The sequence below is a fragment of the Tachypleus tridentatus genome, chromosome 2, assembly GCF_004210375.1.
Source record: "Tachypleus tridentatus isolate NWPU-2018 chromosome 2, ASM421037v1, whole genome shotgun sequence".
In the NCBI taxonomy this organism is placed as follows: domain Eukaryota; kingdom Metazoa; phylum Arthropoda; class Merostomata; order Xiphosura; family Limulidae; genus Tachypleus; species Tachypleus tridentatus.
The window spans coordinates 68,193,755-68,206,821 of NC_134826.1; the positions used below are offsets into that span (position 1 = coordinate 68,193,755).

Sequence of the window (13,067 nt, forward strand, 5' to 3'; positions counted from 1 at the left end):
CAATATTGCTTTACTTTTTTTTCTGCAAATACATAGTAAAACCAAGTTTGTAAATGAATATAAATAATTTTATTTTCGACTAGATTTTAAATCCCTTAACATTTCTGCTCGCTAAAGATACGAGAAATGTAGAAATGAGTAGAATTAAAAAAAAATCCAACCTAAATTTCTTCTTTTTTATCTACGTTCCTCTGTATGTTTAAACTTGGCCCAGTATGGCCAGGTGGATAAGGCACTCGACTAATAATTCGAGAGTTGTGGGTTCGATTCCCTTTCGCACAAAACATGCTCGCCCTTTCAGCCGTGGGGACGTTATAATGTTTCGGTCAACCTCACTATTCGTTCGTAAAAGAGTAGCCCAAGAGTTGGCGGTGGGTAGTAATGACTAGCTGCCTTCCCTCTACTCTTCCACTGCAAAATTAAGGACAGCTAGTGCAGATAACCCTCGTGTAGCTTTGCGCGAAATTCAAAACAAACCATGGATGGTATCACCGGATTTCACGAAGTAGTTAAAAAGTATCTGGATTAATATATATTTTTCTTCTTAAGTGATAAAAACAGATTTGTTTAATTTTGATCACTAACTGTCCTTACCTGACGTTTAGAGAGGAACATCGAACTGTTATATGCTTGTTCATCTTTCAGTTAAACATTTTAAATGAGGGATGACTGTTTGACGTAACGTTTCCCTTTTTTTTTTTATTCCCAAAATAAAAGGTTAAAGAAACTACAAGTAGAAGTGATATACGTGGTGTGAAAGAATATAAGTTATTCTGTGAGATGTTATATCTCAAGATAGAAGGACTAGCAACATTACCGGTTCAAGGTTGCGGTTGGTACAGTAAATAATAATGACAGATACTTTCAACAACGGGGTTTCCATTTGATGGTACAAACTTGGAAAGAAACATGTTTCATCAAAATTTCATTTACTCAAGAGGTTCATCCATGTCACATATTGTTTACACAGTTTATAATGACAGTGAAAGTTATCTGTTATAAAGCAGACGTTCCAATCATGACTACAGTGCTTCTCTGTCTGACGTGATAATTGAAACTTACAACTGCCTGTTTATGAAAGCTTTGAAAATAATTTTTAAAAATAGTTCCTACTCGAGAGCAGCAACATAACAAGCCAGAATAATTTTTGTAACCAGTTAAATAATGCAGGGTGAAAAGAGGATTTAAAACAATGGTTTGTGACCATGTGGACACCGGAAGTAAAGACTTTATCAGGACCGGCTACGGATTACAATGATGGCTTCCACATTTAAAGATAATTCCCATATTTTCAAATATATCAGAAAACTTCAGAGAACTCATGTCTTATGTTAACGTGATTCCAATGGTGCTCTACAGGCAACATTCGATTCCATAAGCCATATTTTTTAGCGCAATCCTTTTTACGTTCGTATCAAATTTCATTCTCATGTGTTACAAAACGTTAACTTCCTGTTTTATTTTGTAAAAAAAACTACTACAGTAAGTAACCAGTTACAGCCTTTCAACGCTGCCACTTTTCGTTATGGTTCGAAACAATAATTTAGTGTTCTAAAAAACACGTATTTAGAAATAATGATGTAGCTTTATTCGGGATAAACTATGTAAATATAAGCAAAGATTTCACATTCGTCATGAGGATCCACGTGTCTAGAAACATCGATGTAGTGAAAAACCAGTGTCTAAAAACAATGATTTGAACGTTCTTCAAACAGCAATAACACGTATAATGTTTGTTTGTTTTTTATTTCGAGCACAGCTGCATGAGGACTATCTGCACTAGCCGTCCCTAATTTAGTAGTGTAAGACTAGAGGGAAGGCAGCTAGTATCATCACCCACCATCAATTCTTGGGCTACTCTTACCAACGAAGAGTGAGATTGACCAAACATTATAACGCTCCCACGGCTGAAAGGGCGAACATGTTTGGTGTGACGGGGATTCGAACCCGCGACCCTCAGATTACGAGTCAAGCGCCTTAACCCACCTGTGCATGCCATGCCAACACGTATAATAAAACTAGGATATATGTAACTGTGCTAAGATATATATGTAATTTTTCGTTTCTCTGTAGATTTAAGGAACGTGATGTTAATTGTTCACGAAGTTTTAACTCTGTAATAGTTTTTAAATGCAATAAAACGTACCAAATGAGTGCCTAAACAAAATATTCATATTCAAGAAAATTTCAAGCACATAAACGTTCACAAAATTATTTAAGTCACGTGACAGTACAAGGTGTTCTGGTATTGGGTTATGTCACATGCCACACGTACAGGCTGAAGTTTTATATCACATGTATCAACAGATGTTACATACTTCATCATAATTAGTTACTGTAGAATGGAGCTTCCACATAATAGCACCATTAATTTCACATTGTCCAATAACTCTTGGAACGAATCATCTACAAAAGATGTCTTTTTAGAAAATAGAAACCAATCTTTGAAAAATATCCGCGATGGTTTAACTGTGTTTATTCTCGTTGTTATCATGTTTGCCATGGGATGTGGAATAACACTATCTGAGGTTAGTGTTTTTTGTTTTGTTTTTTCTCTACGTGTTTTTAAGCAGTTAAATTAAACATATTAGGTTTGTGCTATAATGCTATACATTATACTGGACAGTGTAAGTTTTTTTTTGTGGCTCAGTGTTATCATGGTTACCATCAGTATTTAATCTTGTTACCAACATATGCTGCTATGGTGATCTGTAGTGTTGCGATAGTTACAAGTCCACCCCAAATAAAATATTTTATTTAAACATTTTACAAGGTCTTCGGGGTGGGCTTAATTTGATTATTTTTATCGTTTCTACTTCTTATTGCATAAGTATACAGATCATAACCTTAGTGTTTGTATCTCGGTTAATTTAATTTAACTAAATGTATCCATACTTGCGAGAGTTCTGATGTATTTGCATGCACATTGTTTCAGATTTGGACGTGTCTGAAGCGTCCATTTGGCGTCTTTATAGGAATGAGTTGCCAGTTTCTTCTTCTACCCTTGGTGGCTTATGGATTAATTAACATCCTGAAGCTTCCTGCTGAAAATGCTATTGCAATGTTGGTTGTTTCTTGCTGTCCAGGAGGTGTTGTGTCTAATGTATTTACATTCTTCTGTGAGGGGGATTTAGCACTCAGGTAGGGTTTAAATTCGAGAAAGTCCCCTAAATATCTCTGATCAACCAAGTATTTTAATTTCTTGAAGGCTGACAAACAACGAAATGAACGATTCTGTGGTAAATAACAAAGACAAAAGACTAAAATTCTAAGCAACTTACAATTTAGTTTTTCTTTAAAAATTATCTTTTATATATAAGAGCCACTAATTGGTAACGTATGTTAAATATAGCATTATTTTCCGCTCAACTGCATGAGATTAGAGGGTTTCTCACCTGTACAACTTTTACGGGTTACCTTCATTACGTAAGTATCATGCACGAATTTAACTAAACAGTGTTATTATTGAAATATTTTTATTAAACTATTGTTGGTAACCTCATGAATAAAATCATTATTGCTAAGTTCTAGAAGGAACCACGTGAGTTGAATAATGGTATTAAAGTTGCAAAACAAATTAATAAATTCATAATGTCTTCTTTTTCCCCAAAATAGTCTGAAACTGAACTAAATTGTTATACCTTTCGTATTTATACGCAAACATTTATTTCTTTATTTATTTATTTATCTGTGCTAGCCGTCCCTGCAAGGTTAGAGAAAAGGCAACTAGTCATCAGCACTCACTGCCAATTCTTATACTACTCTTTTATCAACAGATAGTGGGATTGATCGTTACATTATAACGCGAGTCGAGCGCCCTAACCACCTAATCATGCTTAATCGGTTGATTAACTCGAATCTGGAATAGGATTTTGCGTTTCAGATACCACTCGAGACACTATGGGTGTTATGTTTGGATGTTAGTTCTTACCCCAGTCAAAAACTAGCGGGTTTAAACTTTGATCACGTACTCTGTACCATGGGCGGTTGTTCCAAAGGAGTTTATAGAGTGTGGACCCACTTGCAGTAGCTATAGAGATATGTATTTAGGAGTAATGGAGAAGCTTGAAAAGCACACTGAGGACTCTGATAATAATGATAAGGGTTTAAACTCCGCTGAAGTTATTTCCTTGTAGTTGTTTTTTTGTTAAGCACACAGCTACATAATAAGCTGTCAGTGTTCTGCTGGGTATCGAAACCAAACTTTTAATGTTATAAGCTGTCAGACTTAGACCTGAGCCAATAAGGGGAAAAACTACCCTAGTTGTTATCGAATTATGGACAATAGTATTTTATTATTTGATATAAAAAGACAGTAGGAGTTGAGACGTTATGGGCATAAGTACTCACTCTAACATCCTTAGTCCCTCCCTCCAGTAACAGAGCGGTATGTCTACGAACTTACAACACTAGGAACCGAGTTTCGATACCATAGTAGGCACAGCACAGATAGCTCTTTATGTAGCTTTTTGCTTAACTACAACTAACCAGCCGCATCCTTAATTGATTTTCCATGATTGGTGACTAGTCTATTTTTTATCTGCGTTTGGATTTTGTCTGATAGATGAGATATCCGTAACATTTTTGGTGCTATTACCAAATAAATTATTCGTTATGACTTTAAGGGTACGACTGGAAATTACAATGGACTTTATAAAATATTTTTAAAGCTTATCTTATATTAAATTCACTACTGTTTTACAGTCCTGATTTTAATCGCTTGTTAACAACTAATGTAATTAATATGATAACAGTTTTGAAGCTATTTCTTTCATCATATATATATATTTGTTTATTTAGGTTTTAAAACAGTCCCTAAAACAACTTCAAATACATCTCACCCTGATATTTTCAGACCGACCAGTCTATTAAGCTACTTAAATAAATTACTTGAATTCATTATATCAAACGGACTACACTTCTACTGTGAGAATAGAAACTGATACCAAACAAGTAACCGTAAGAGTAGATAAACAGTAGATAATCTAACCAGACTAAAGGTAGACAAACAGTATACCATCTAATCAGACTGCAGGTAGATAAAAAGTAGGCCATATAATCAGACTGAAGGTAGACAAACAGAAGACCGTTTAACCAGAATGAAGGGATACAAACAGAAGATCATCTAATCAGACTAAAGATAGACAAACACTAGACCACTTTAACAGGTTAACTGAATTTATTCACAAATTATTTAATAACAAAACCGAACCTTTGCCGTATTCCTCAATTTAAAGAATATTTTCGGCTATGTATGTCACGTTGCCGTTGGATATCGCTTCTATAACATTAATTCAAACAGTTATCTAACTTTCTTAATGATGTATATCTTCAGTTAACCGAATCAAACCATTTAACATCCTCGTAGCTCTCACCTCTCCTCCACATTAAGTTAAAAACATTCCCTTACTGGATATATTTATTGTACATTTTAGTTTTCACAATATACACACGATATTGCTGTTTGGAGCGTTTCGCGGAACCTTCGAATAGCGGCTAACAGAGTGCAGAATTATCTTGACACTACAGTAAATTGGTGAAATAATTTAGTCCAATTAAAACAATAGGAATTGTGTTTCGACGAAGTCTTAATAAACGTTCAAAATGAAATAATACTGAAATAAAATTATGCCCCTCGGCTACCCTAGCGATAACCTTTGATAGTCCTCTCATACCGGCTGAACATATCAGAAACATTCATGTATCCTTCAATGAACAAAGAAAAAAGTTGTGAACCATGAACTATCACTAAAATATATTAGCCTTTATATGCTCTCTAGCGGAGTATGGGTGCCAACCCACCTTCGATATGTCTAATATAATAAAAAAATGTAAGTTGCAACTTCAATACAACAGTTCTTAAATTAGCTTAAAGACTCTTTAAATTTACCCTCGCCCACACACAAGTCACTTACACAATACATATAACGAACAAACAAGTAATGAAATTCTGTAAACTCCATTTTTTAACTATTGCAGTAGAACAGAGAAAACATATTCTGTAAGACATCTGTCATACTGTAACATGCTCCGCATATTTAACAATGTCTCTATGAAACGAATGTTTAGCTTCAAAACAAACTTAAAACACACTCTGTTTATTGAAATATCTGTTGTTTATAATCTGTTGCCTTTCTCTCTTCTCTGCCACCGAGCCTTCCGACTATTTCTTTTCCATCTTATGACGTAAACATCGCATTAAAACAATGTATGTTCATTCTCTGTAATTAGGTTGTAAATTTGTTATAATTCTAAGTAATGAACTACCACGAGCGGGTAAAGGGGGATGCTGACACCCCAGTTTGTCATAATTTCATTCCTTTAAAAAATAAATCCCTGCAATCTTTGATGTTTTTTTGTTGTTTTTTTAAGGAGGGAAGAGATAGCGGTTCACGTCCAGTTGCTGTAATATTACTCTCACATTTGTCGTGAGTTGTAAGAGTGATCTTGGAAGCCCAAGAGTTACCGGTACAGTTTATTAGTTGCTTTAAATAGCCCTTGTGTAACTTTGTGTGCTACAAAGATTACATCATTTCTACGAACATTCTTAACTGTGGCATTTATATGTGTTTTACAGTGTAACAATGACTTCCTGTTCAACTGTAATAGCCCTTGGAATGATGCCTTTCACATTGTGGGTTTACAGTTTCGCGCTTGACACAGGAGATCTAGTCATCCCGTTCAGTAACATAGCTTTGTCCATCGTATCAATTACTCTACCTGTATTTGGTGGTTTACTTGTGAAACGTAAACTCTCTCGTGCGGCAAGTATTTGTAGTAAGGTAAAACCACAATTACTTATTGTCAACTAACTAAACATAATTTTTATTTGTTTGTAAGGAAGTTTAATATAAAATTTATAAAGATAAAGTTAAATAATTCCAAGGAGACACAAATCGTGCTTCCAACAAAACATTCAATCAAAGGATACAAATCTCTACAGTTGAACCTACAATATTTTAGCTGATACTTCCTTCTGATAATTTTCTAACGTATATATTGTGAACTTTTCATCTCTGCAGTGTCTGAACTACAAGCATCTTAAAAGAGAAAAGAATATTAAACACCAGTTGGAACAATTTACCACAATTATGTTCTAGCTTCACATTGTTTTTATATCGACTTACAACACAAAGTAGTAACAAAAATATCCATTTGAAAATCAAAACCTAAACCCAACTTATTCAATTTCAGACAACAGTCAATGCTAGAGTCACATCATGAGAGAGAGAAAGGTTTTTGGAAACTATTCAGGATGGCTTTCTTCACTAATTAGTCAAGGAATTGGTAGAAACCAATGTTATTTTAGATTTATTGCTAATTTATAATATAGAAATGATCGAGAGGGTAGAAACTGGAAATCATCTGAGTGCAAGTGATTTTTGCTCTATTAATAAGGTGCAATATTTTGCTGCATTTGGATAAGGAATAATGATATTTGGTTTCAAATTACAAAAAGAAAGTTTTTTTATTTGGTTTTTACTAATGAAGGTTTAAACAGTGTTCAATATCTTGAATAATGTGAATAAGATCAAACAAAATTACTACATTAGTTCTAAGCTGGTTGAGAAAAAAATTGGAAAGATTAAAGAATGATGAGGCTCCTGGGCCAGACAATATTTCCTACACGCTTGTGAAGGAAGTTAAAGATTGGATACGTGAGCCACTCACTTCTGTTTTTAGACAGTTCTTAAATAGTAGGCAAGTACTAGAGGATTGGAAGTTGGCAATGTATAACTGTAGATCTATTAGTCTTACATCAGTTGTTGGAAAAGTTTTAAAAGTCTGTTAAAATACTATTGCAAAGTCATGTTAACAACGTTTAGAACTTTATTGGATAGTCAACATGGTTTCGCTGAAGGAAAATCTCTTGATATTCTTTGAAAAGGTTACTGCTTATGTAGATGAGGATTAGGGTGTAGATTTGGCGTATCCGCATTTTCAGAAATCATTTGACCAGGTGCCACATTAAACACTTGTAAAGAAACTTATCCCTATAGTTAACTAATTGGATAGATGAGTAGCTGGATGGAAGAAAGCAGAAGGTTGTTATAAATAAATTCAGTCAAACTGGATTAATTGTTACAAGTGGAGTAACGCAGAGCTCAGTATTAGGACCTGTGGTCTTTTTGATTGACATCAATTACTTTAATTTACAGGTGATAGTAAGGTCTTGGGTGTTGCTGGCTGTAAGGAAAATGTTGCTGCCTTACAATAGAATTTAGAAAATTTAGTTAGTTGGGAAAATACATGACAATGAGTTTTAATTATAATAAATGTAACATATTGCATGTGGGTCATCATAATTTGATTTATTAATATAATTTGGATGGGGATAACCTTAATAGTACCATAAAGGATAAGGACATTGGTGTAATGGTTGACTAATTTCTAAAGCTATTCAAGCAGTGTGCTGTTGCTAGTAGTAGAGTAAATAGGATTTTAGGTTGTATTTACAGAAATATTGAATACAAGTCTAAAGAGGTTATAATTTCAATGACTAGGCCAAATTTGGAATATTGTGTTTAGTCTTGGGCTTTTTACTTTGAAAAGGACATTTAATTATTGGAAGTAGTTCAGACAAGGGTTACTAGGATGATACTTTGAATGGAGGGATTGCCATATTGTTTTCTTTTAAAAAAGAAGAATTAAGGTTGGTCTGTTTGAGGTGTTTAAGATTATAAAGGAAATCGAGCATTAATGTATCATCATTTTTCGTATTTAACAGTGAGAAGAGTAGGACTATAGGACACAAGTGTAGATTTTGGCAAGGTAGGAGTCATCTTCAGCTAAGACAAGTTTATTTTTCTCACAGAGTGGTTGGCCTTTGGAATGGTTGATTTTGGATGTTGTAAACGTAGTAAATTTAACTAAGTTTAAGAAAAAGAATGGTAGGTATACGAATGATAAGGGCTGGCTTTAAGTCTATTTTTTAAATTAATTTAGTTTAGTGCGTGTGAAACAGCCGAGATGGACCGATAGGTCTCATGTTGTCCAAAAACGTCATGTTAGTAATTTCACACGTTTGGTTTAGAGGATTACTTTCAAGTTCCAAATAATCCATAAGACAGAACCTGTAAAGTTCACACACATAAAATAAAAGCTTGTCAATTTTTAATTTATCAAAAAAACGTTTTATTTTATGAAAAATGTATTATATTAAAGTAAAAAAATACCGGTCTTCCAGTATATCACACGTAAGGCGTGATATCTTTATAGTTAATATAACATAATGTTTAGGGATAACAAGGGACTTACTGGTCCATCTGGGCAGTCCCATTCTCTAAGATAAACTAAAACTATTAAATAAATAATCTTAAAAAAACCCCTTAAAGTTAGCCCTTATCATTCATATACTTATCAAGGTTTTTCATAAACTCATTTAAATTTACTGTGTCTACAATATTTGAAAGCAATCATTCCAAAGCCAACCATCCTGTTAGAGAAATGAAACTTTCTCAGCTGAAGATGACTCCTACCATGCTAAAATCTATACTTGTGTTCCCTAGTCCTACTATTCTCACTGTTAAATATGAAAAACGATGATACATCAACATTATCAATTCCTTTTATAGTTGTTTTTTCATTTAATATCAATCAAAGTAGAATGAACGAGACCAAAGTATTTGAAAATTGAATAAAAATTAAAGTACTGACATGCACACTAGTTTTACTGGTTTTGTCCTGGTTGAACGTTATTTATTTTTTATTCCTGGTAAAAGAAAAGTTCGACCATGTTGTTTCAGGATTTCTAATGCAGTATAATTAGTCAGTATTGTGTTGTTTGTAAATTGTGTAAATATTATAGAAACCTATACTGAAACAAGACCACAGAGTCGCTTTTATTGTTATGATTCCTATTGGACGATACTATTACATAGTTTGGGTAAGTTTTATTAAAATTAATTTGGGGTCTCTCCACTTCGTTAAATGTTGACAAGAGCTATACAGTGTAGTGTCATTGTGAAAAATGTCTTGTCTAAATCACACCACTCCTTCCTGCAGGTTTTCAGTAATTAACTTAATGCAGAAGGACGACAGTTTCCTAGCACTCTTTTCAACAGTTTGATTGTACAAAAGTCCACAGGCACTGCATCTAGCGTCTGGAACACTATGTGTTTGTATGAAATAGCATTAATATACTTGTTCCGTTCTTCATCTGCCCAAGGTATAGGACAATTAAACTGATACGTCATGGAATTAGCATGTGTAGATATCACTTGCCACGCAGATATCCTACTAGACTGTTGATTGGGTCGCGCGAATGGCAACTGCCACTGATGTTTGTGGATTATTACTTGATACAATACGCCGCATTTTGGTTACTACAAATTGATTACTATTTGTTCTCTATCTCTTTCAAGATGGTCCTGATACTTCGTGTTGATCTAGATTCCTTTGTTCTACAGTGCCTTTAAGTTCAAGAAACATTCTCAATTTGAAAACACACCACTTGAGTGTATCAGAAGCGATAGACTTTGGGTGGCATCACATTATCTATAAAATGTTAAACGATATAAATGTAGGCCTAATACACACATTATCGCTACTTTTAATTATACTGAGATTGCCATCTATTGATTTTAAGTTTCGAAATACTTTTAATGTAACATATACTGTACATTGTTAGGTTTTTCATTAATTTATTATTTTTATAATTATTTCGGAGATTTTAACTTCATTTTTCTAAACCAAATGAAAAACATGTGGACAATTTCTACGCAGAAAAGATAAAAAAAATGTATTTTTAACTTTTCGTATTATGGTTTAAACAGATACTACAATATATTACTAGTTTAATAACATGGCATTTATTTTTTTTTTCATTTTTTTCAGATTGGAAGTATTTTCGGATTTATTTTTGTTGTAGCCGTTGTAATTATGGATCAGATAATTTTTCCAGGTATACTTGACAGTATATCGTGGAAGTTAGGTATTTCTGCTGTTTTATTGTCTACGTTAGGCCTAATTATAGGATACACTGCAGCTTTTCTGTTTCGCATGGCACCTTCCGCGAGACGAACAATAGCCCTGGAATGTGGAATTCAGAATGTCGGTACTGCGTTTACAATTCTCTCCTTGTCATTTCCGTTTGAGGTAAGAGCCAAGGTTTTCAGTAAAAACAAAAGAAACAAATACACGTCTTAATAATAAAAATATGGGTGAGATCCTAGAAAAAAAATATTACTATTAATAATAAAAAATACAAGATGTGTTATACATAGGAAAATAATTATAGCAATCAATAATTTAAAATACGAGTTTTCTACATATAAGTAGTGAATGTCAGTGTTAATAAATACGCAAGCTATTCGAAATATAAAAATATGCCTGTTAATAACGAAAAATGCGAAATATTCTAAAAGTAAAAGTAAATAAGCTACTAATAATGACATCTCAAGTTACATTTTTTATGCCCTAATTTCGATTTTAACTAGAGAGCGCTCCACGTTTAATCAAATTAGTCCTAAAATATTCGGGAATAGTAATAAAGGAGAGGCTTTCCAAAATATATACATCAAAAATTAAATTATAAATAGACGTGATTCAATCAGTTTTAGTATGTTACTATATTAGCGCAAAAATAATAGTTATTCTAAAAATAAAATGTGAACATGGCTACAAGCGATGAACACACGAGTTACCCGAGTCGTAAAAATGATTTTATAAATAGAAGTATAGAATATTCCGGAAAGAGGATATCAAAAGTGACTATTTATAACAGAACTATAAAAACATAGAAATAAAAATTTCTAATAAGAAATTGCAGGTAAACTTTATCAATAGGAGCACGGACTATATTGAAAATTAGCGAAATAAAAATAATTTTTGATAAGAAACTGTAAGAAACCTTCATTTACTGTAATTCGCAAGGGCTGCTTGAAAACAATAATCTAAACTAATTTTATCATTAGTAAAGTAAATAATAAAACATGTATGAGGAACTTTTGGTATATTTTATATAAATATCACTAATTTTTATGGAAAATAGAGTAGATACACAGAAGTAAAAAGCCACAAGAAAAGAAATGAAGATATATGGCTTAAATACCAAACATTTCTGCTGAAATATATGCAATGATTTGTAGTGCAATGGCTTGCATTTCAGGTTTGTCTTTCTTTTGTAGGCTCAAAGAAATTTAACGCCCTTTCCGATGCTGTTTGGATTCAGTCAATTAGGAATATGTTTTCTTCTCTGTGTCTATTTCAAAATAAATAAAAGGTGTCAAGATCACCTGGGAAAAGGTATGGAAAAATCATTTTCTAATTAACATCAGGAACATAAGAAATTAATCTCGTGTTTTTGTTTTTTGTTTTCTAATATTTTGATTTCTTACTTTTACAGCGACATTTGGAATAGAACAAAATGAATCTCCAAATGAAATGAGCGAATCAATGCTAATGGTATCTAAACCTTAGGAATGATTGGTTGTTATCTCCTTTCAATACGATTTGTTTGGAGAGGACATGGAGTTTTTGTCGTTTTCTTTTTAAGAATCATATTGTTAAGGCTAATTTCCAGTTGCAAGATTATCTTTAAATTTTTTTCTATAAAAAATCATTAGACTCAGACTATTTAAGTTGTATAGAAATATAATTCAATTGTATTAATATATTTTTATCCTATTTTCTTACTTTTTGTAGATTTGTTGTTTATCTATACTGGAATAAACTAGTTTTAATAAAATGTAATCAGTGGTTGTATAAATTACTTGTTATGCTATTCCGTGTTAACTTAGAGAAAAATAAAGAAACACGTAACCATTGTGAACGGAGAATTGTGTAAATAATATAAGTAAACTAAACTTAGACAAAATCAACAAAAAATGACATGTAAAAAATCAAAATGATTCAAGCATTATATCTTCAGGTCCAGTGTAGTATTATATCTTCAAGCCAGTTGTGATGTGTATACATAATGCAACTTTTTTTAAAAGTTTTAAGATCAAATGTTTTTCACAGTTTATGTTACTCTATTTCATAGTATCATACTGGTTAGTCCAAGTCACTGTACTGACAGACCAGAGCCTCAATAATTGGTTTCAGTGAACTTTGGAATTGACGCA

The 13,067-nt window shown here is 32.9% G+C and overlaps 1 protein-coding gene across 1 annotated transcript; it reads left to right on the forward strand.

The window, feature by feature from the left end:
• The first annotated feature begins 468 nt into the window (after nucleotides 1–468).
• LOC143244117 (sodium-dependent organic anion transporter-like) lies at nucleotides 469–12,654 on the forward strand. Its single transcript, XM_076488228.1, has 6 exons — nucleotides 469–2,528; nucleotides 2,936–3,141; nucleotides 6,578–6,782; nucleotides 10,837–11,097; nucleotides 12,129–12,246; nucleotides 12,347–12,654. Exons 1-6 carry the CDS (start codon nucleotides 2,343–2,345, stop codon nucleotides 12,418–12,420), a joined length of 1,050 nt encoding a protein of 349 aa, XP_076344343.1. The 5' UTR covers nucleotides 469–2,342; the 3' UTR covers nucleotides 12,421–12,654.
• The last annotated feature ends 413 nt before the right edge of the window (nucleotides 12,655–13,067 follow it).

What these genes read in the sequence shown, in the direction of transcription:
- LOC143244117 (XM_076488228.1), top strand. Translation starts at nt 2,343, where the DNA reads ATGGAGCTTCCACATAATAGCACCATTAATTTCACATTGTCCAATAAC. An exon ending in CCTTGTCATTTCCGTTTGAG is followed by an intron (nt 11,098 to 12,128) that starts GTAAGAGCCAAG and finishes TTTCTTTTGTAG; the next exon opens with GCTCAAAGAAATTTAACGCC. An exon ending in TCAAGATCACCTGGGAAAAG is followed by an intron (nt 12,247 to 12,346) that starts GTATGGAAAAAT and finishes TTACTTTTACAG; the next exon opens with CGACATTTGGAATAGAACAA.